This window comes from Hakea prostrata, chromosome 2 (assembly GCF_041222555.1).
Source record: "Hakea prostrata isolate BN-2017 chromosome 2, UWA_Hpros_2, whole genome shotgun sequence".
Classification (NCBI taxonomy): Eukaryota; Viridiplantae; Streptophyta; class Magnoliopsida; order Proteales; family Proteaceae; genus Hakea; species Hakea prostrata.
In genome coordinates, this window is record NC_142601.1 from 73,609,327 (window position 1) to 73,632,483 (window position 23,157).

Genomic DNA, 23,157 nt, shown 5'->3' on the forward strand with positions numbered 1-23,157 from the left:
GGCAGATAAGCAGGTATTTTTCTGATCCTCAGTACTATTTCCAAGTGAATGACCAGTATGTTAGGAACAAATTGAAGATCATCCTGTTTCCAGTTTTGCACAGGGTAAGCAAGAATTGTTCTGCATTCTCTCCAGGGGCACTGGACGAGGATTACTGAGCCATTTGGGGGCAGACTGTCATATAAACCTCCTATCTATGATATAAATGCCCCGGACTTGTACATTCCCCTGATGGCATTTGTTATTTATGAAGTTCTCTGTGGTTTCTCACTGGGTCTTGTTGGGAAGGTAAGTCTTACTTGCTTTATATATATCTTAGTAGGTTTCCGCGCTAGTACTATTTTCAAAGAATGATGTAAAAGTCTATAAAATGTTTTCTTACCCCTGAATTATTTAATGTAAAGTATTTTTGTATCTGTTTCATTTTTCTTTTAATATTTTGAACATTGACCCAAATAAGACGGTAAGAGCGTAAGATCTTGGAAAGTGTTGTCTTAATTTGAACTTTCAATGAAGCAATTTGGGTTATATCATGGGTGACAGCTCCTCCTGTGATAAACAAAACTCGTGGTCCACTGAAGTCTGCTTCAGATGTACGGTTTTTGGATTAGTAATATAAATATTGTAATGATCAAACCATTCACTTCTGTAGTAGTCCAAAAAACTTAAATCCAAAATAAAACGGTTATCAAAGGTTCTATTTGGCATCGTATTCACCACTGTAGCCGCCAAAGCTTACCTGCGTGGGCTGCGAATCTAGAGAGAAAAGAAGCTGAAACGCTGTAACCCATTCTCTTTTTTCCTTCCGCTGGGCAGATTTTGGGTCATTTGAAGATGTTGTTCAACAGACTTCTCCTGGTCTCTGTTCTTGCTTTCTGTTGCTTTGGAACATTTAGATGTGCTATCACCAAGCTTCCTCAAGAAGAAGGTACCCAATTTCTCAAAATAAGAATCTAACCCTCTCTCTCTCTCTCTCTCTCTGAATGCTTTTATGGATAGTGGTTAGCATTTGTATTTTGTGTTTCAACATTGACAGTTAAACTGGTGGGCATTGTTTGTCTGATTAGTGTTTTGGTTGGTAATTGTGACTCAGTGGATGCGCTTCAACAGATAGCCAAAACGATGGGAAAAAGGGGTTGGAATTTCTCTGTTGCTCCCTGTAGGTTGGAGAATATAACTGGGTAACAACTTACCCACTTGTTGGATACAAGAACAATGTTACCTGTGGCTGTAGCTTCCAGAACGGTACCGTCTGCCATGTCGTATCCATGTATGCCTTATTCTGGGTTTTTTTTTTCTTTCCTTTCTTCTCCTTGAACTTGTTTTTGGGCACTTTCTTGTTTCCACCAAACATACACCCACTCACAAACTATGTTCTGAGAGAACACCATAGCTGGGGACTAACTTGATGAAGTTTCAGTTTAACTTAATTAGGAGAAGTTCAATTTGTTCTTTAATTGATCGCTTGTTGAGCATACAGGCTGAAATTTATTCGTTAGTTAAAATTTAGATAATGAAATCACTATTTCGGCTATGGCTATTTCGGTAGTGCTTTACTTTTTACGGCATTAATCCAGTTATCATGAAACTACACTGTGTATTGATTTTAGTACTATGATGAGATGGAGGTGGATTTCCCTTCCTTTATTTGATACCAAAAACAAGGTGGATTTCCCTTCCTTTATTTGATACCAAAAACAGATATTTTCTTTTTTATATATAGACTTTCATAACCTCATATTTTAGACCCTCATGGTCATCCATATAGATTATGTTGAACTCTGTCTTGGAATCTTTAGGAAAAATCTGAACTATGGTAGAAGGAAAATAAATTAAAACCTTCAAAACCAAGCTATCATATTATTGACGTCAGTTTACCAATGTCGATACAGTGTTACCAAGTAGGGTTGGAATTCCAAGTTTACTATTGTGATCTGCCTGAGTCCTGACCGACATTGGTGGATGTTAGCTGGAAAAAATCTAGGTAATGAATGTAATAAAGGAATTTAGAGACCGTTCAAATTTAAAAATAAAAAAAGAAGGTAACAGGGGCTAAAGAGAAATCTGGTTTCTTAAAGAACTGAAGTTAAATGACCAAGTTTACCCAGGTTTAGCATGATGAGTAGTTGGTTCTCCTTCAACTGTCATGAAGCGGAAATATGTTGGTAGTTCTCAGTACTCTAGTCAATAGGTATCAATTGATGGGGGCTCTTCGAGAGTCTAGCCCATGATGGCCACATACTCACACTTTTCTCTGGACCTCTTAATGCATGTGATTCCATTACTGCAGAACTTGAGGCTGTCATTATGGGCTGCAAACTTCATTCCTTGGGATGGTGGGATTGATGGCTGAGGATGACACAAGCTCTGGCCATTAGGTTGCTGAGATCTTGTCCTTGGTGGTCTTTGATGCTATTTGCTTCTTTTAGGGAGGAGCAAGTCCCTTTATTCTGCATGGTGTATCTCTTCTCCTAGAAGTTAAGATTGACACAGTATTTAGTTGATGCATTAGCCAAAGCAGTGGTGTTTTGACAGAACTTGTGATTAGGCCTCAGCAAATCACTTAGGTTGTTATCATTGTACATTTAGAGTCTAGCCTTTCGTTTTTATCTTAATAAAATTGTTATCCTTAAAAAGAAATGACAGTTGTTGGACTAGCCTGATAATCCCTTGGTGTATGAGTGGTAGAATTGAGGTCATTGAGCCATAACCCAATTCTGGTCAGATCTGATGGGCATTAAATTGCAGTGGAACAGTTCTAGAAATTGAAGTAAGAAGTGAATCCATCTAATCTTAATGTAGATACAATTGCAAGCAGAGAAATTGATGTTTATCTGAACAGAGAAATAAGGCTGAATGTGGAAAAATTAGGTGACTTGAAGCAGAGATATCAGACAGGTCTTATTTACTGGTCAAGTAGTCTTCTCACCTATCAGGAGAGGTCTGTGACATCTGTCAAATATTGCTGAAAACAGACAGCAGAAAGGACTTCACATACAACTCCTATAACTACTAGGAAAACAGATAACCAGAGCTTATTTTTGAATTTGAAGCTCTTTTGATCATTATTGATAGAGACATTGTAGAAGAAAACGAGCAGGAAATAGGTAGAATGTAGGGGAACCACCAGTTCGAAAAAGAGGAGAAAACTAACCTTAATGTTGAGCTAATCAGAACTGGAAGATAGAAGGTATGTAACACATCAGGAATCTTCAATCATGGATTGAAACCTGTAGTACATGGAGAAACCAAAACAGACTACTATTTAACACTCTTACTCCAGTGATGACCCTAAGAACAGAACGTAGACTTAAATTAGAATCTGAACTTGAATTTTATTTATGAGTCTAGGACTTGATTTAGGTATTTTTAACCATAAGGATGCATATTTACCCCATAGATTTGAATAAAATTAATCCTATTTGACTAATCTCGTAGTCTTAGCTCTTTACCAAGTTATACGCCTTTAAAGTGGTCCATTGCTCTGAAAACCCTTGGACTGAAGACCCAAATGTGTAGATTCTTTCACATAAATAAGCTCATTTATCTGTACCAAAGCTAGTAAAAGGAAACCATCTTCTGTGGCTTCCACCCTCATGACCCTCAGAAGAAAACTGACAACTTGCTTTAACTTCAACAAAAATTTCTGGCTTTCGCTCTGGAGTAGTGCCTTGTGATGATAAAACTGCATATTGGTTTTTCACTTGGATTCCTTCTGCTGAGTGTAAGTACTTCACTATTTAATTTTACAATTCTTTGCATTTAAATATGCCCTGAATGACGCCTATACTCGTTATGTGAGAATCATCTTTCTCAATTCTTTGCAATGGTTGGATGCAGACAAAGACATAAAAGAAAACCCTGCCATGATGAAACAGTTTGTGTTGAGTAATCTCGGAAAAGTACCTGAGACATTGGAGAAAGCCATAGAAAGTACTCCCTTGAGTCGTTTTGTGGCCGCACCACTAAAGCTAAGGAAGCCATGGAATGTTTTATGGGAAGAAATCTCTAAGGGGAATGTCTGTGTGGCTGGTGATGCCCTCCATCCAATGGCACCAGACATCGGTCAAGGTGGGTGTTCAGCATTAGAAGATGGTGTTGTTTTATCAAGGTGCCTTGCTGAATCCATGTCAAAGGAGTTGAGAAGAGAATCTAACTTCAGAGTTAAAGATAAAGAAGATGAATTCAGTAGGATCAAAAAGGGTTTGGAGAAATTTGCAAAGGAGAGGAGATGGAGAAGCTTTGAACTTGTTAGTACAGCTTATCTGGTGGGCTTGATACAACGAAGTAAAGGAAAAGTCATGTGTTTCTTTAGAGAGAATTTGCTGTCATCCTTCTTAGCTGGGTTGCTGCTGAAGAGGGCTTCTTATGATTGTGGGAAACTCAATTTCTCTTAAGTTGTTGTCCCTAAGCTTAGAAGTGATTTTATCTCTCAGATTAAAAAAACATTATTATAAATTATTTAAATGCTTATCTTTAATTTGACAATTCTATCACCTTCCCCTTTTTATCAGTACAAAAATATACTTCAGGTTGATGCAAAATCCTTTTGTCATCGTACCAATCAATTCCGCTCTTTGAATTGCACTCTACAGTGTGTTTATCATCAAAGGGTTACGTTAGCTCATGATGAGGTCAAGGGTCCAAACGTTTTTGTGGTATAAATAACAGTTCCTGCCCATTCCTTCATAGGGACATGCCCTTACAATTTGGATCGTCTGAACTCTGAACCGAAGGGCAAACCCAGAGTCGGACCCGGATCCGGATTAGTTCTGGCTGATAATCTGGATCGGTGTGGATAGCTATAAATTATCCCAAGTTCCCAACGTTGCTCCAACCCTAAATTTTGGAATCGTATCAATATAGACGGTGACAGAGAAGATTTCGCTGAGACGCGGACGACGTAGGATTCTAATCTAACGGTACCTGTGAGTAGGAATACACCCAATATCTCTGAGGTGGTAAAATTAGAAGCTATAAAAAAATTACAGAGACAAAGCGGAGGCTGGTTTTCATCGAAGCTCATTCCAGCTTTTCTAAATCCGCCAACCTCTCCTAAAGGGGAAGACGGTCGAAGAAAACCTAAGCACAGAGCGTTGAGGGAGAGGATGGCAAACGCTGATGTAGAGGCCGTGGATTTCGAGCCAGAAGATGATGATCTCATGGACGAAGATGGTCCCATCGAAGTCGAAGCTTCCCCTCGAGCTCCTCCCCCTAAGCTCAAGTCTGCCATCACTGTTGGCTCCTCTTCTTTGTCCGCTCCGAAGAAGACCAAAGGCAGAGGCTTTCGAGAAGAAGCTGAAGCAGAACGCAACAATCGCTTTGCTTCTAAGGATTTCGATTCTTTTGACACCACCGGCGGTCCTGGTCCCCAACGATGTCAGTTTCCTTGTTTCTTTTCTCCTTTTTTTAGTTGTTTTCGGTTTCCCTCCGATATTGCTTCTGTCTGTTCAATTTCGGATTTCATTCTTATCCTGTTGCTGTCAGGGTTTCTGATTTCTGTATTGTTGGATAGATTTACTTATCATTATTATTTGTTTTTTCATGTTGATATGCGCAGCTATCGAGGGTTGGATTATTCTGGTGACCGGTATTCAGGAAGAAGCGCAGGAAGATAATCTCCAAGCTTCTTTTGGTGAATTTGGGGAGATTAAGAACTTACATCTGAATCTTGATCGTCGAACTGGATATGTCAAGGTGAGTGGAACAGTTTTATTTGAGTACTCACTTCCTATTCTATCTGTTGTTAACTTAAAGGTTGGTAAGAATTTGGTTTCGTAAGGTCTTGAAGCTTGAAACTGGTTCCCAGTACTAGTAACCTGTACATTGATAATTTATCTCGAGGACTAATAACGTTTCTGTGGTCTCGAATGATATCGTGGTACATTGTACTCTTTTCTTTAATTTTGCTTCTTCTGTCATCTCTATATTTAAAAGCATTAGCTAGCAATATCGTATTAGTTTTTAAAGCTTATAAAGAATGAAATACTATTCAGCCTGAATTTATTTTCACTAAAATATACATATGAGTATTTGATAGCAATATCACATGAACCACACATTAACCCAAAAGTTAATCATATTATAGGTGTAAGTTGGTAATGAGCTGTTGAAGAAAAGTTTTTTGTATGTTGTAAAAGTTGTCACTACTTTAGATTTCTTAAGTGTTAGACCTAATTATCAAGTGTATATTCTGGATCTAATATGAACTGCCTGGTTGAAATTTAATTTTGAACATACTGATGTAGCCTCAATTGAAAGAGGGCCAGTGCCCAGATCTGTACTTAGAACCAACTTAAATTGGGTGGAAAGTTATAAACTGTTGAAATGTTAATTAGGTGTGTAGGGCTAAAAAAGGGGGATCTTGAATGGGGTGCTGGGGGCTTAATTGAATGATGGCTTTAGGGGGGGGGGGTGTGTGTAGGGGATAATAAAAATTAATGGTGTTCAAAGTTTTTAACATATTGGATGGGTAAAAGATGGCTTCTTGAACACCATGTGGTTGAGGGTAATTTTAGCAACCAAGAAAGGAGATGGAATCCTAAGTTTAGGATCTTGAGATCTAATTGGTGAATGGGGGTTAAACTCGTCTCAAGAAAGGTAAGGCTCCAATCTTGGAGGATTTTTTATTGTTAGGTTGGACAGAATTAGAGGATGAAAATTAGGGTCTCAAACCAAAATCCTTAACCTATTAGGTCTCTTCAACTGACTTGATACATAAAAGTTTTGTAAATATAACCTAGAGGGGTGAATAGGTTACTTCTATTGGTTTAGTCTAATTTTCACAATTGCAAAGTAAAGTTAATTAGACAATTGAGACAGTATCAAGCAACCATGACACAGATTTTATAGTGGTTCAACTTATCTAGGTCTATGTTCACTTCTCTCTTGGCCTTAGGAAAGATTCTGTTAGCGTTTCTACAAACCCTTTACAAACTTTGTTCATCTAATAGGAGCACGTTTACAATCTTCGTTACCAGGGAAAGAGCACCCTTTACAATTATAATCCAACCTAGAAGGTCAGTACTAGTTTACAAATAAAAGAAAAATACAAGGTAGAAGTTACCTGTGAAGGGGTTTGACACGTTACTCCTGGGTTGAATTGTGATGCAATGTGGAATGAAAGGCACGAATGAGATGCTTGCACAACTTTGGGATCTATTTGACTTCCTAACTAGCTTTCCATCAACACAAACACAATCAATCTTGGTGGACTTAATTCCTTGGAAGGATTCTTTAAGGTGTGCACAAGGGTGAGAGGTTGAATGTATTGTGAGTGAGAATTTAGATCTTTTTGATCACTTAAAGATGGCACAATGTAGGCAACAGGTAGAGGTTTTAACTCTCGAGGTGAGGGGTTATATATAGAAGTATTCGGAATGGCAAGTGTTCCAATGGATTAATAACAGTCATATTTTCCATCAAGCGACTTGCTGTTTCAAAATGTGACTGTTGGAAAAATACCTGTTGGGGCTCAAGTGGCATGCCTTTTGGGAAACAGCCTATCTTCTTACAAACAGCTCATCATTTGGAGAAACGACCCCATTCTGTTTGATCTCTGGAACTGAAAAATTTTCAGAGACATGAAAGTACAAGCAAAACAGCGTGCCTTTTGGGGGAAATGGCGTGTCATTTAGTTCAGCAAGCATTTTCTTGTGCTGAAATGGTTTGTGTTTGTTTCAGCCAGCATGTGATTTGTGTGTTTTTTGGATTTTGGTCTTTCTAGCCATTCTTGAGTCCATTTTGGGCCTTTCTAACATGTATTAGGTCTATCTGGAGCTAGTCTAGACATGATACATGATGTGTGCAATGGTACAAGTGTATCAGTGTGTTCCAAGTGCCATTGATCATCTTGAGCTTAATTGGTTCTTTATCTTTATCTTCAAGTCTACACACTCCAATTCAGTTGTTGAGCCTTGGGTTTGGCCTTTGATTCATGTCTTAATCACTTTGCCTTGGTTCAATTTTCTTGACTTGGTTTGCTAGGCTTGATCAATTTGCATCAGCCCTAATAAAGCATTTCTTAAACAACACATTAGTACCTTGTGTGTTTTATCATCAAGTTTTAAGTGAAGGCTGATGTGGCAGTGGCACTCCCCAACAGATTCAAAACAAAGTCCTAATCCACCCCACTAGACACTTAAAAGAAAATTATCCAAAAATGTATTTCTCTAGACCAAGTAAGGAATATCCTAGAACAGCTTAAGTTTTTTTTTTTTTTTTTTTTTTTTTTTTTTATGAATAAATAATATATTAAAAGCAACAGGAGAAAATTACAAAGTATGAGAACTAGAACTACAGGCAGAACAGCTTAAGCTGACCCCTTGGTTTGAAACAGCAAATCCAGTTCAATTTAAGCAAAAAAAAATAAACTAGTACCAGAACTTGAACTACCATTCTAGCATGCAACATAATAGACTTTCAGGTCATTGTAGCTGCTACATCCTGTGGTCCAAATTCAATATCTAAATTTAGACATATTTTTCCATACATTTGATACTGCTTTTGTCTTCCAAAGGCTAAGTTAGGCCATATACCAAGTTTCGGCCCCATCTCCCATCAAACCTCACCCTTGACCACACCCCCGACCCCCCCCCCACCCACCCAAAAAAAAAAGAAAAGAACGCAAGTTGGGCATTGAGTTCAAGTTCTTGAACCATACTCGTAAATGGCGTTAGCAGTCTTACAATGTCAATGTAGACTGAAACAAAAATTTATGCTCTAACTAGGAAAGAAAGCAAGCTTTTACCATGAATAAAAGATCTGCCGATGCATGTGGCTTTGGCCATCATGAGTGGGGTGGTATCCTGGGGAGAGTCACGAGACTCACGACGCATGCATTATGTGGCCTTACCCTGCTTTCATAGAGAGGGTTGGAAAGGCTGTTTCCAAACTCCATCTGATGACAGTTTGTCACAATGGAGCAACCTTCCATTGTACAAAAGCCCAACCTTCTATGAACAGTAGGTACTCTTTAAGAACTTTACCGAAATAAAAATAAGAATAAAAAGTTAATAATATGTAATACCTTAGTGTCCTACTTGTAATTAAGATTGAGAACAGGCCTCTGCCAAGCCTAATTCTTTATGCCTGATTTTACCCAGGTTTTAGGACCTTTAAAGTGGCATTACAGAGAAAACACATGGAAGTAAATGTCCAACGCATGCACTAACCCAATTGAATGCTTATTTCTACTAAATAAGCCTTCTAGGTGACTTGTTTGTGTCAGAGGGGCTTCATGTCAGCAATTGGCAATTTGACTTGGGACCAGCTATGATTTCCCCTCCCTCTCTCTTTGGGGGGAGGGGGTTGGTTGGTTCTTTGTCTCTTGTTTGCTTCTCTTCATATTCTTTTTGTCTTCTCCTTCTCTGGTGGGGCACTAGAGAGGGTTTTGTTGTCTGTAGGAATTATAGGAGTGAGGGCTGTTGTGATTACTGCAATTTTTGCAATTGAATCAAGGGGTTGAATTATGTGGGAGTTGCAGGGATATGGTTATATTTCAGTGGTCCAAAATCCTTTTCCCCCCCCCCCCTTGGGTGAACACCAGAAAATGGGGGTGGGGTTGGATTTAGGAGGGGGTTGGGAGATGGAGCGCTGTGGTGAAGCTACCCCAGTCAATCAAAAAGACAAAAGTGTGCTAAACAGGGAAGGATCGATGAAAAAAGGAAGAGAGATGGATGGGGTGTGATGATGGGTCCTTCAGCTCTGGTACAAAGTTGGTTAGTGGCAGGTGGAGGAGATGAGGGATCTCAAAATCACATGGAGGAGATTCACAAACTGGACAAACATTGTACGCTGTGCAATCTAATCCACTGTTATGTTTCTCTAATATGTTATCCATTTATGGATTACAATGTTCAATATTTATGCAGAGTTCTATATCAAATCGAGATTGAAACTGACTTGTGATCAAAACTATATTCATGTTGAACTCGACCAATAAAAGCCTTAATTCTGTTATTCAGAGATGCTGTTGGATAGGGTTAACTGGAGATAACCCATAGAATGACTTAAAGTGGTATAAATGAAGAATGAACTATAGCAAATTATCTAAGTGCAAACAGAGGAGCTTGTTGAATTGTTAGTTGAGACACCTAGTCCTCAAATTAAACATCAAATTGTGAATGGAGGATGGGAAGAAATAACAATTTCTTGAAAAGATGGTCAACTGTTGTTGACTGTGATTGCTTTTGTGGATTGCATAATTCTTTGGAGCTTTGAAAATCTCCCTGATGATGCACATACAATCATTTAAAGAGATGATTTTTGTGTCAGGCATCTTAAGAATGACAAGGATCAAGTGCCAGTCTTGAAAACTTTGAATGTGAAGCATATGGCAAGCTATTAGGATCTGGGTTCCTCGGACCCAGGAGCATTTGTTATTTTCTTACTACTTGAACAGAGAATGATGGTTAATGGGTGAAGACTTGATTTTGTTCTCAGGCATCTTTTCAACCCATTCCATGTGTTCAAATTCTGAAATGGATTTTACGGCTTGATGAATTTAGGTTTTATTCAGAGGAATGTTGATCTCCTTGTAGGCATCTAATCCTGGATTATATCATTGAAATTTTTTTGTGTCATTCAGGGCTATGCATTGATTGAATACAAGAATTTTGAAGAAGCACAGACTGCAATATCTGAAATGAATGGTGCTGAGTTCCTCACCCAGACTGTCAGTGTTGATTGGGCTTTCAGCAACGGGCCTTCCAAAAGGAGAAACATGAGGATAAGGTTTGTTAGTTTTCATGAATTATGTGATTATATAATGTATATCCTAAAGTTTTTTCCGTAGGAGATTAGGAGATTGTTGTTGAATAAAATAGGTTGGACAAAAAGGAGTGGAAAAAGTGTAGTATTTTCAATGAAATTCCAAAAATTGAGTTTGTTTGGTTCACAAGAGTGGGAGAATAAGCAGACAAGCTCCTTAGTTTAAGAAGTTTCTCTGTTGATGTAGCACCCATTCTTTCCCTCCATGCCTAAAAAAATAGTCCTGCTAGTATAGGCGGAATTTTCTGGAAAACCAAGTAAACTGCAGGGCCCATATATTACTACTTTCTCTAATGTTTGTTCATTTAAATTTTTACCCCCTCACATGGATCCCATACTTCTAATTATCTTATCCTTTTTCTCCTGCAAACAAATGGTCTCTAGCTGACCGACCTTTTCTTCACTTTGGCATCTAGCTTTTCTTCTTGTCAATGGTGATCAGTCCAATTTTCAGTGGGTTTATACTCCTTTATGAATTTTGTCTATTAATTGTTAATTCCATGGAAGAAATATTCAGATACATCTTTGTTTACTCTTGAGAGGATTTTATGCTACTCTTTATGTTTTATTCATCTCGTATGTTGGCATGCCAATTTATTTTGTTGCTATTTGAGCTGTGTGGCAAGATGATATGGTGATTCTGGCAGTTGGATAAATGGGTTTAGGATTGGATTTGCCAGGCTTCAAGTTTGAAATATCCTCCTATCTGGGCAAACACCATTGGATTTTTCAGTCATCGGTGTCTACCCTAGCATCTCAAATAGTCCCTAGATTTTCAAAGTTTTAGTTTTCCACTTGGTGACGTGTTCACAAGTGGATTTTTCAGTCATTGGTGTCTAGGTCTATCATTCAAAAAGCTTGGGCCTTGTCTGATTTTCCATTTAGGTCATTGATAGGAAACCACCTAGTCCTGTTTCTTGTCTGTTGTATTTTTATTTTCCCTACATAAACATTGTGTAGATTGTGGGGGGGGAAAAAGAAAGACTTGTATTTAATTATGGTTCTAGCTTTTCAATCTATTTTGGTACTTTGAACTTCAATATTGGAGTCCTACCCCCCAAAAAAAGGACGTCAACCTTGGTAGACTACTGCCGCAAAAGTATATATATTTCTACAGACAGTGTGTACCGTCTTTTGCCAAATACTGGTGGTAATTGAAGAATTCAAATATTTTGTTGTTGGTGATGTAGATTTCCATTTTTATCGTGAGATTTGTCTTTTTGATAAACCATGCCTCTTTCTATCCTCTTTTTTTTAGTTGTACAGGTACAGCTTATGAAAAACTCGCGTTTATTATTTGCTTTTGTGCTTTTGCAGGTCACCACGGGGGCACCGTTCAAGGAGTCCTAGGAGGAGATACTGATGTTAGAGCTGTTCAAGTGTTGTTTTTTCGAGGATGTTGGTTGATGCTGCATGCGTGGGGGGGGGAGCTTCTCTTTCCATTTACTCTCTTGATGTTTTTGTGAGACCGACTCTGTTTTTCCCTTGCAGACACTGTGTATCTTTTTCTTTTCTTCCCTGGATTGTGGCATTCGTACAATCTGGTATTAACACTGATGAAGCAGCTTCTTGGTACATGTAAAAACTATGATCATTATCATGTGAGTTTAGTTTGAACTTACTCGAATCTCTTAGTTGTGCTCCTCCTGTAACTCGTACGATTGCGGACAAACTAGATTCTGCCACCATCAGGTTCTTATTGAAAATGTAAATCTGTGACACATTTCGAAGTTTAAGATGCCCCTGCGTCCAGGCACCCTTGCCTTGTGTGTTATTATTATCTCCTTCCCTGTATGAAAATGGACGATCTAGGGGGTTGGTTAAAGTACGTAGTGCACGTAAAACGGTCTTCGTGCTTTCTATGTTGAATTTTGAAAATGTACGATTTTTATTGGGGTCCAGTCCAGCGTCCAGTCTCCCCTTACCTGTCGTTCTTCCCGGTTGTCCAGAATAGAGGATGGGGGAGGTTCAGTTTTTGTCCCTTTCTGCTGGTCAGATTAATCAATGCTTCCCCTTTTACCAAATAGATTCAGAAACGTTCAAGGCTTGAGGCTTGGAAAGTGAAATCCCTTGCTGGTGCGCTGGTGAGCCGGGATTGAGCTCTTTGGGTACATGCCTAAACCAAGGCGATGGCGATGGCGATGGCGACTCTAAGTGCAAAGACAGGTTTATTGGTATTTGCAATATCAAACACATTGGCAATGACATTATCAACTTCTGCTATTTTTATCCACTTCAATGCTACCACCACAAACATCATCGATTTTTCCACGGATAGAGCTGCTAAATTCATTATCCTTGCTAATACTGGGATGTTAATAGCTTTTGTGACAAGCCCCTACCTGGTGTTAGCCAACAACCGCCCACTTGCCAATTCGACAGCTATTCTTGGCTGTTTGTTTTTCCTTGTTGTAGGGGGGAGAGTATTTGTGAGTATTTTATTCGTCCCATACTTTTTAATAAGCTTTGTGGTTAATTGCTTTGTCGTTGTCTTCCAATTCCTCAGTTTTTGCAAATGCAACGACAAGAAACCCCACGGAGAAGCCTGTGGAGGAGAAAAAGCCTTTGCAAAGTTTCGTGGAAGATACTAAGTAAAGTTTAGGAACCACACACACTTCTATTATATATGTACACCTCGTAACTATTGCTTGTAAGGGTTAGTTATGTAATGTATGAACATTTTATGTATTAGTTAATGAAACCCCATTTATGAGTTCTCATATATAGCCTATAGCCTCAATGCTCATGCATAAAATTTCTATAAATTCTGTTATCAATGAAGAATTTGCTGGAGTCTCTTGCAAAATTAAGCAATAGTCCCATCAATTGTCTCTTACATGTTTGTTGTATTGTCTTCCATTCCTCCATTGTTTTAAGGTGATAATAGAAATCATAAGAGCATAACCAGCCAATTGAGGAGATGAAGCCTTTACAAAGTAGGGGTGTAAATGGATAATTGAACCACTCCTAAATGTGCATTTGCATCTGTTTAACGTGATGGGTTTTGGAAAGGGAGGGGGGATTGTTTGGCTCTTCTCTTGGAGGGAATCTCCTAGTGAGTGCAAAATAAAGCAAAAAATGTAGCCATGTGTCATATGCTCATCTAAGGGGCTAGAAAATACCCATTTTTACCCTGTCAAACCCATATCCCTGATGCTTCATGCCTGCTATAAAAACCTATATCAGCGACAAGTTTTGAGATTGAAAGGATTGTTGTTTTAGTTTGCATTTATGTCTAAGGAAACAACTGCTGCCTAAATTTTGATCCTTTGTGCTATCTATGTTTTGTTTATGGCGAAGAGCTATAAACCCACCAATATTTTTGATCCCTTAATTTGATTTACCTCCAAGGTCTCCTACAACTATGCTTCTCCTCATCAACCGCATCAAAATCCACTAATATCCTCTTTTTCTTACTATATTGCATACAGTAGGAGCAATCGAGCAACCGCTGTCTTCTTTTGTGACCACAGTGCTGATGAGCTTTCTAGGTGTAACATTCTCCAACATTTTCACCATAGTTCCCATGGATGGTCTTAGCGTCAGTAATCTCATTGTGCATTGCCTCTCAATCATCAACACCTTCACAGCATCTTCATTAAACTTTTCAGATATACTTGGGTAAATCATCCTCATCATGCTCTCTTTGCTTCCAAACCTTCTGTTTAAGTTTGAAACTTGAATGGAGTTCTATTCAAGTTTTAGGGGAATGGGTTTAAGAGGGTAAAAATGCGTATTTTGTTGTAGTCCTTAGATGAGCATATGACACATGGCTGAATTCTTATGGTTCACTGGGCACTCCTTGTCCTTGGAGAGGAGCCGAACCTATGAGAAGGGGGGAAGGTGTGAAGGGATGTAGATTCGAATTCAAGACGTTTTTTAGACTCAGTGCCTTTAAATAAATGACTACCATTGTGGTTAGGGGTGTAAACGGACTGGATTCGGATCGGATAGTGGTAATACTATATCCGCATCCTATTACATTCGGAGGGATTCGGATAATATCCTATCGGTTTTCAGGCAGATTTAGTTAGAATTCGAATGATAATCGGATAGTTATTTTCTTAAATAGATTCTTATAAATGGGCATGAATACATATTGAATGTAAGTTTTCAACTACCTGTATACATCTTTACCATTTTATTTGTGAGGGCTAAATTTGAAATTTAAGAATTTAACAACTTTGGTAGTTAATTTAGTAGAAAATGTAGAAAAATAGTCACATATCACAGGTAAAAAATTTATAAAAATAAGAAAAAATAAATCTAAATAAGTAACTTAATCAGACAGTTTTATCGGTGGGATAACAATCGGTAAAAAGAGATATACCATATCAGCATCCTGTTAATAATCGGAGAGATTCGGATACCCCTAAAGGGATGTGGATTTCGATTATACTAGAAACCATCTACAAAGAAAATTGCATTTGCCTTCCCAAATCTGAAGGAGGTCTTGGGTTTCACCGTATTCAGGACATGAACTTGGCCTGCCTCATGAAACTCATTTGGAGATCGCCTCCAAGCACGCCTCCATTTGGGTATCCTGGGTTTATTCCTATCTTCTTAAATCTGACTCCTTTTAGACTGCTCCTCTCCCCTCAAACCCCTCTTGGGTCTGGAGAAAGCTCTTGCTTCTCCGTGGCCGTGCCATTTTCGCCATACCAACACCTCCACCTCCTTTTGGCTTGACCCTTAGCATCCGATGGGTATCTTGTTTACTCTCTTGGGCCCTAGAACTGTCTATGACTCCACATCCCTAAGACCGCCCCCTCTCCTCCTTTATCTCTAATGGCTCTTGGTCTCCCTTGCCTCATCCTTGTTTCACACAGGTTTGGACCTCCCTCCCCCCTCTCCCTCCCCATGCCACTGACCGCACTACTTGGCTTCACCCGCCTTCCCCATCCTTTACCATTTCCTCAGCTTAGAACTTCTTAAGAACACCCTCCCCCTGTCCCCTGGTCCCCCCTTGTCTGGTTCAAAGGCAATATACCCTACCACTCCCTTACCCTTTGAAGAGCCCTTAACCTTGCCCTCCCAATCCAAGCTTTCCTCATTACCCGTCACATCCCTACCAACCCCAATTGTATCCTTTGTTGGAATAATATTGAAAACCTTGACCATCTTTTTCCCCGTTGCCCTCTATCCTGCTCCGTTTGGACCCTTGCACTTGCTTCCATTTGGCCCTGATCACGGAGGTCCTTTGGTTTTGCCCGAGACTGGAACTGGATCCTAAGAAGCTATGCCGGTGCTACTATTTGCGATCAAGTGGGTAAGCTTGTCTTTGCCGCCACGATCCATGATCTTTAGTGGGAGCGTGATATGCGAAGATGGAATTCCAAATCTCGTTCTCAAGATATGATTTGGAATGCCATCTTCCATAATGTCTTTCTAGACTCCTCTCTCTCCCCCGTCCCCCTATTACTAACACTCCAAGGAATAGGTTGATTATTAGTTCTTGGAATCTCTCTTCCACTCTGCAATCCCTTCCTTGCCTGTTCTCCTGCCCCCACAATTGTATGTGTTATTGTTTGTATGTGCTTATTTGTTTTTCAGTTAATTAAATTATGAGTAAATTGCACTAAAATGAAGGCCTTAAAGCACACCCCATTTTATGTTTAAAAAGCACAGAGACCTCAAAATTAAATTTTCATTGGATAAATTTTTCAAAATTTTCACTGAAAACCTTTTACACATTGTTTATTATAGGGATAAATAGTAATTTAATTGTTTTAGTGATAAATTTGAGAAATATATCCAATAAAAATTTAAATTTGAGGTCTCTGTGCTTTTTAAACATAAAGTGGGGGTGTCAGTGCTTTAAGGCCTCCATTTTAGGGTGCTAGTGCAATTTATTCTTAAATTATTTATTCATAAAAAGTAAAAAATAAAAAATAAAAATAAAACTATTTATGGGCTTAAAAACGCATTTACAAAACGCTTAAAAACGTTTATGGCCCAAACCAAAAACTCGGTTTGAAATTCCAGGTTCTTCCCGGTTTGCTCTTCGTTCATTTGAAATCTACATTCTTTCCAGGGTTTGCTCTCCTCTTGCTGTCCTCGCTTTTCACATTTCGATCATCCTTCTTCGACTTCTTTTTCTTGTCTTTTCATATTCCAATTATTCGTCTTCGAAGAAACCTAAAGCCCTAATAATGGCAGAAGAGAAAGGCGACATAATAAGCGAGCGGACGAGTCTCCCTGTTGACCTGATCACCGACATATTGTCAAGACTTCCCGTAAAGACTCTTGGAAGAATGAAATTGGTCCGCAAAAGCTGGTATTCCTTGATTAACGATCATGAATTTATACAGAGGAACCTTCGTCAATCCCTTGTAAGTAATAATGTCAGCTTCATATTAAGAGCTCATTCTCTATTTTCTGTCAGTCTTGATGAGTGTGAGCATAAAACAGCATTAGAACTTGAGGATCCCCTTGAGTCTTTTAAGGGAAGAACAGATATCGTTGGCTCTTGCAACGGTTTGCTGTGTTTATGTAGAGGTGAAGAACATGCATTCTTGTGGAATCCTTCCACAAGATTGCATCAGAAGCTGCCGGTTTCTACATTCGAATATCCCTTATTTAGTTGCCGCAGCTTTACTGTGTACGGATTTGGTTTTGATACAAGCACTGATGATTACAAAGTTATCAAAATTGTTCAGTTCTGTAATGCGGACCAACACTCCTGGGATTCAGATGTAAAGGTCTATTCACTAGGTAACGATTGTTGGAGAAGTGTAGAGAATATCCCTTACCAGCTCACTAACAATCGCGGACATGGAGTCTTCGCCAATTCTGCCCTTCACTGGATTGCAAAGAGCGAGTTGAATTCTAAAACTGTCTTGATATCTTTTGACCTTAATGATGAGAAGTGTAGAGAGGTGCCTATGCCTAATTTTGGGGATGATAAATTTGGCATGACTGTAGGGGTTCTTGGAGAAAAGCTGTCCTTGCACTGTTGCTTCTACCGGGTCCGTACTGATATTTGGGTGATGGGGGAATACGGAGTAAAGGATTCTTGGAGTAAGCTGTTCTCCTTCACGGAACCATTAAACCTAGGCCTCAAACCTATTTGCTACTCAAATAAGGGAGAGGTAATTCTTGTAAAAAATTTAAGCTCTTTGGTCCTATTTAGTCTTTCTACACAAAGGGCTAGAAAACTGAATGTTGTGGGCGTCCCAAATTTCTTTGATGCAAAGATGTATGTACGGTCTCTTGTTCCACTCACTGTAATGAACAGAAAAGAAGAGAAAGAACGGGGAGCAATGGTAATTTGTTTTTTTTTTTTTTCTTTTTTTCCATAGTTATTGATATGGTTGTAGGTTTATATGCATACGTTTTTTTTGATGCTTTAAAGTTCTCATTCATGAACCTGTTCTTTCAGGTCAGAAGGTGAACATAGATAAAATTATTTACTCCATATCTATAATATCATTGGTAGCTTTTCATTTGCAGGTTCGTTTATTTAATATCAGTTTCCTAAATGTCAAATTTTCATTCTCTTTCTTTATTTACTTTTTCTTTTTAGATGAATTGAGAATTTTTTTAAGAGGAAAAGCCAGACTGCAATGTGATAACAAAGGGAACAATGTAGGGTACGAAAACAGCAACAGGAATAGAGGCCTGAGGCTACAAAAGAGAAGGAAACTACATCAAAGGATAAACTCATGTACAAAGACTTTTTGTCCACTCCTTCTGCGGCCATCCATTTGCAATTGAGTTTGCTAAACTCACCACTGTTATCTAAAGAAGTAGGAAAAAATGTCCCACTGGTAGCCAGGTGCTAGTAAGTCCCAAAATCCTTGAACTTGAGGATTTGTCCATAGAGTATTAGTAATTGTTAATTATGAGTTTTCTCGAAAATTTAGGGAGTCCAGTATTGGACATAAGCTCAATGAAGAGCTTTCAGTACCATATGATAAATCTCAGAGCCATAAAAAAGCTCTATCTTTCAACATTTCTACTCTTGTATAATCTATGTACTCCAACATTTGGAGCTTATTGTGAGTAGAATTGCATTTTTTTCTAGGAGGTTTGATGACAGATCACATATAATCTTATGATTTCAAGTTTTTTAGCAGTGAAGCCATCATGTCTTCTTCTTCTTCTTCTTCTTCTTTTCCAGATGAATATGTCAATTTATCTGTTGGTTTCATGGTGTCATGGTTGGTGTGCTTTTCAAAAACTGGGTCATAAAATCTATTAACCTTTAAGATTGTTGAAGCTAGGTGGCAATATAATTTAGATTATAGCAGGTTAAATGGTTCTTGTCACTACAAATTGCACCATAAGTTGTTACACACATTTTATGAGTTCAAGATCTACTTGCATCATCTAAAAACCTCGTTGACCTTTTCCTTGTTAGGAAAGACAATCTTCCAGAAAGGGAACTCTTGGTGAAGTAACAATTTGAACATGCCTCTACGATGGCTAAACAACTGCTCCAACGGTGGCTGAGACCCAATATTTTAAGTTAAAAAAAATATTGACAAAGTTCTGAAATTTTATAAGTAGGTCCAGAATTAGTAATTGACTATTTTCAACCAACCAGCGGATGTGGTTCAACTTCTGATTGATGGAAGAATAGTAGCAGTGGATAAATTATGCAAAATATCTCTAGATCTCCTTGACAGAACTTTCAGAAATAGAACATGAAAAGGCCAGAAAACATTCTGTCAGCCAACTCCAGTAATAGGGCAAGGAACAGTTTTAGGGATTAAGGATCTGATGGAAGACAAGAAAGTGTAGTGGATGCCAGAGCCTCTCACCTATGGCCTATGTCATCATCTCACTAACCGACAAGGCATCTCACAGTGTAGAAAGACACAGAAAGGTGCTGTATTCCCTTGCAATAGATAGAAGATAATAGTCTCCTACTGAAAGAAACCGAAAATAGAAGTGTCTTGATCCATTGCTGCACATAGAATAGGATGCCATGAATACTTAAAGACAACTAAAAATTTAAAGAATAGGCTATAGAAACCAAAAGGAACCTCCTTTTTTCATTTTTCTTTTTTAATGTAAAAGACAGGTTTCTTGTACAGTAACAACACTAAAATATGACGTTTGTAATGCAAAGATATTAGGGCTAGAATGGTAACCATATCCCCACAGAACATTGCTGGTCTGACCTGAACCGGAAGTGGTTCAGTTGAAGAACTATGTGCTATGGAGAGGCCTGGCTCTGCCTCTTCTGCAGCTGTACTGCTTGAATAACATGCTATCTACAGCATCTTCCATGCTAGATTTCTAAAAGCCAGAGATTAAACCTAGAAAAAAATTCAAATTTCAAATTACAAACTCCCAACAGAGGCTGGGTCTTAAGATGAGTGAATAAAAGAGATTCAAAAACAAATGTGATGGAAGAACCAAGTCTATCTCTCATTCAAACTTTAATCTGGTGATGTTTCTGTGAAGGGCATTGGCTCCACCTCTGAACTGGAGTACAGTGGTTGGGTTGGAGCTCTAAAATAACATGTCAGCCAAAGATGTCGTTGGGGTAATCACAATTGATTGCAGAATCTACACTTTACCAGAGAATATGCCTTTGTATGGACATGAACTGGCCAAACCAAACGGTTTACATTTCCTATATGGTTGGGTGCACATTTGAGATGATGATTTAGTCATCTTTTATTATTCCAAGTTAATAATTGGTACGCTCACAGAAAACCCACCTAGTTTTTTTTGGTGACAACTTACACTTAAATGAAAGGATTCAGGATAATTCTGTTTTTAAAAGGAGTCCTCTTGTCTGCATGCTTCACTCATGTAGTCCTTGAGTTAGTTGAAGTCCCAAATGCTATGCTGCTCTCCCTGTCAATGATGTCCCTCACACCTCTTATGATGAGCGACATGGTGCAAAGGTTCTTGAAAATGGTGATTTGGATGTCTCTGAAGAATATTCATTAGTTCTTACTACTGCTTATTTTCTGTGCACCGACTGGGGTTATCATGACTCTGTTGTAGAGCTAGATGAGACCATTGCTTTTATCTTCTTCAAGAGCACGAATCTTGAACTCTATCAGAAGAACTAATATATATTTCTATGAGATATATCCACATCACTACTACTACATTCCAGTATCTGGTCAAATATCTAACGTTATAGAGATAATCAAATTAAGCTTCCGATTGAGTTGCTGTGGTCTCTTTATGCACTTCATGCAAGGAAGCCTCTTGGGCTCATATTGATGAGTGAATGCTAAAATTAAACATTCATAAGTTGACTGGAACTTTTAGTTTTCTTACTCTATTTTGTTTCTACATATCGTATCCCTCTTTCCCATTTTTCCTGCTAGCAACTCAATTACCCAATTTTTGGGTGCTTTTTAATGTGTTGTGCTAATAAAAATTTGTCCTGCTTCCTGGTGGAAACCCAAAACTTGCCATGCTAACAGTCTTGTGGATTCGCAGGTACACACAGGAAATTAAATGGTTCTTCAAGGACATCCTCCATCGTTTCCTTGTTTGGTATGTTCAACCTTCTTCAGTTGTACAAAGTTTTCATATCATTTTCATTTTCAGTGTTTGAATGTGAAATAGTTCCAATGGTTGAGGATAGGAGTATGTATTAAAATTGATATTGAAAACTGTAAAATCAATGCCATAACCCTAGAAGAACTATGTAAACTCTGCCCAGCCTTGCACTCAAAAAACATGGTCTTCAAATTGTAACATGCTGTAGGAGTGTGGATGTGGTGGCAGCCTCCAATGTGGAGGCGGTAAATCTAAGGATGTCATGGGTTTGAACTTCCGTCCCTCTACGCCTTCCCCCTCATCCCGAGCCTATAGGCCCCTAGTCGCTATGATTGGTTTGATGATGATCTAAAAAGAAAACTGCTGTAGGAGTATTTATATGATGTAATTTCATTTTTCATGAAGAGATACCACCGAGTGCAGGACAAATTATATGCAAATAGTCTAGGATTCAAAGCTAACATGACAAAAAAAAAAGAACGAAAACATATAGGGGGGCCATGCAGTTCCAGGAAGGCAGGAAGCCCCAAACCACAGGCTTCTTGAATCTATTTTTCTACCATGTTTTGTTATTTGTATGTTGACATATATTATTTGGTATTGTTTTCTGTTGTTACTATAATCAAGAAAAGCTTCTTCGCCTTCCATCCTTTTCATAAGTAAACATGTTTGTGATGTAGGAGAAGTTGAACTAGAAGATGGTGTGAATCCAAATGGTGATCCCTGTTGATCTCTTTTAGTTTCCTATCCTAGTAGACCGCAGGCATCCCTTCTTCATATACGCCTCATCGATGAAGCTGTTGTAGGACGTGAAAAGGCTGTATTCTCCACTGGAGCATTTTATTCTGATGTGGATATCATGTCACACTCCTTCCTCCATATAAGTAGTATTCAATTTACACCAGTATCTCTGTACCACCGAAGAGAACTTCCAGTAGAACAAGGATAACATTTTCCCTGCATTTTGATTACGCCACTGTTAAATTGCCATGATGTATATGCATTAGGGATGATTGGATAAGAGAGACGACCAGCTGCAACTTATGGCAGAATAGTTTGATTCAGCTTGGATCAATAATTAATGATAAGAGTTTGATTCAACTCCCACCATCGATACTGGGACACCCAAATTTTGGAGTTCAAACACTACCCCATCCGTAATTGAAAGACACTCTCAAATTTACTTTTGTAGTAAGTTCTGTAAAATTGGGAATATTTTGAGTTGATCCTACCTCTCGCCCTCTTGCCTATATGGCTAGGGTTTGGATTAGACTTAAAACGGATCGGATTCGGCTTGGATACACTAGTATCCAAATTCGAATCCGATTAGCAAAACCGCTATCGGAATCTGAATCCGAATCCGAGTTCGGGAGAAATTTTGAGAAAGTATCCGAATTCAAATCTGAAGTTTTATTGGATATCCGATCCGATAAACTATCCAATTATTAATTGACGATTATTATTTTTATATTTTTTATTTCTAATTTCCAATTTTTGATTACCGATTACCGGTTTTTGAATCCGATTATTTAGCCCATTTTTAGAGGAAAAAAAAGGTTGAATACTTTAGTTCGAATAAATTTTTATCCGGATGTTATCCAATAAACAATTATCCAAATCCGAATCCGGTTGCTTAGCAGACGGATACAATTATGGTAAGAAAATTTTCGGATATAATACCCTTGAATGAATACGATGCGAATTTGGAGGCAAATTTCGTCTATCCATTTACAGGTCTAGTTTGGATGCTGTTAACGACACTTGGGTTGGCAAACTGAGCCATTGGCTATGAGCTGCATAAGCCGTCCCCAGACAGCTACGTGCTTGTAGTGCACAAACGGGCGGAAAGCGTAAGACCATCTAGCAACGGTCGAGATTGAAACTTGATAGAAATTTTAGATCTCCGCTTGT

The 23,157-nt window shown here is 38.6% G+C and overlaps 3 protein-coding genes across 8 annotated transcripts; all 3 read left to right on the plus strand.

Moving 5' to 3' along the window:
- Positions 1-729: 729 nt before the first annotated feature.
- LOC149026409 (monooxygenase 2-like) lies at positions 730-4,476 on the plus strand. Of its 3 annotated transcripts, none has more exons than XR_016171468.1 (3): positions 840-928; positions 1,094-1,245; positions 3,841-3,925. XR_016171468.1 is itself a non-coding variant. In XM_089143319.1 (3 exons), exons 2-3 carry the CDS (start codon positions 1,216-1,218, stop codon positions 4,395-4,397), a joined length of 612 nt encoding a protein of 203 aa, XP_088999445.1. In that variant the 5' UTR covers positions 840-928; positions 1,094-1,215; the 3' UTR covers positions 4,398-4,476. The 3 variants fall into 3 exon arrangements, 2 of the variants coding, with proteins under 2 accessions (XP_088999444.1, XP_088999445.1); XM_089143319.1 differs by having other exon boundaries at positions 1,094-1,270; positions 3,841-4,476; XM_089143318.1 differs by lacking the exon at positions 1,094-1,245 and having other exon boundaries at positions 730-928; positions 3,841-4,475.
- Positions 4,477-4,884: 408 nt separating this feature from the next.
- On the plus strand, positions 4,885-12,506 carry LOC149026410 (RNA-binding protein Y14-like). 2 transcript variants are annotated; one of them, XM_089146697.1, is made up of 5 exons: positions 4,885-5,379; positions 5,561-5,697; positions 10,589-10,734; positions 12,088-12,156; positions 12,218-12,506. In XM_089146697.1, exons 1-4 carry the CDS (start codon positions 5,109-5,111, stop codon positions 12,131-12,133), a joined length of 600 nt encoding a protein of 199 aa, XP_089002823.1. In that variant the 5' UTR covers positions 4,885-5,108; the 3' UTR covers positions 12,134-12,156; positions 12,218-12,506. The 2 variants fall into 2 exon arrangements, with proteins under 2 accessions (XP_089002823.1, XP_089002822.1); XM_089146696.1 differs by having other exon boundaries at positions 12,088-12,506.
- A 4,224-nt stretch (positions 12,507-16,730) lies between these two features.
- On the plus strand, positions 16,731-22,426 carry LOC149026411 (F-box protein CPR1-like). Of its 3 annotated transcripts, XR_016171840.1 has the most exons (4): positions 16,731-18,035; positions 18,152-18,222; positions 21,184-21,240; positions 21,927-22,426. XR_016171840.1 is itself a non-coding variant. In XM_089146694.1 (3 exons), exons 1-2 carry the CDS (start codon positions 16,923-16,925, stop codon positions 21,199-21,201), a joined length of 1,131 nt encoding a protein of 376 aa, XP_089002820.1. In that variant the 5' UTR covers positions 16,731-16,922; the 3' UTR covers positions 21,202-21,240; positions 21,927-22,422. The 3 variants fall into 3 exon arrangements, 2 of the variants coding, with proteins under 2 accessions (XP_089002820.1, XP_089002821.1); XM_089146694.1 differs by lacking the exon at positions 18,152-18,222 and having other exon boundaries at positions 21,927-22,422; XM_089146695.1 differs by lacking the exons at positions 21,184-21,240; positions 21,927-22,426 and having other exon boundaries at positions 18,152-18,669.
- Positions 22,427-23,157: the final 731 nt, after the last annotated feature.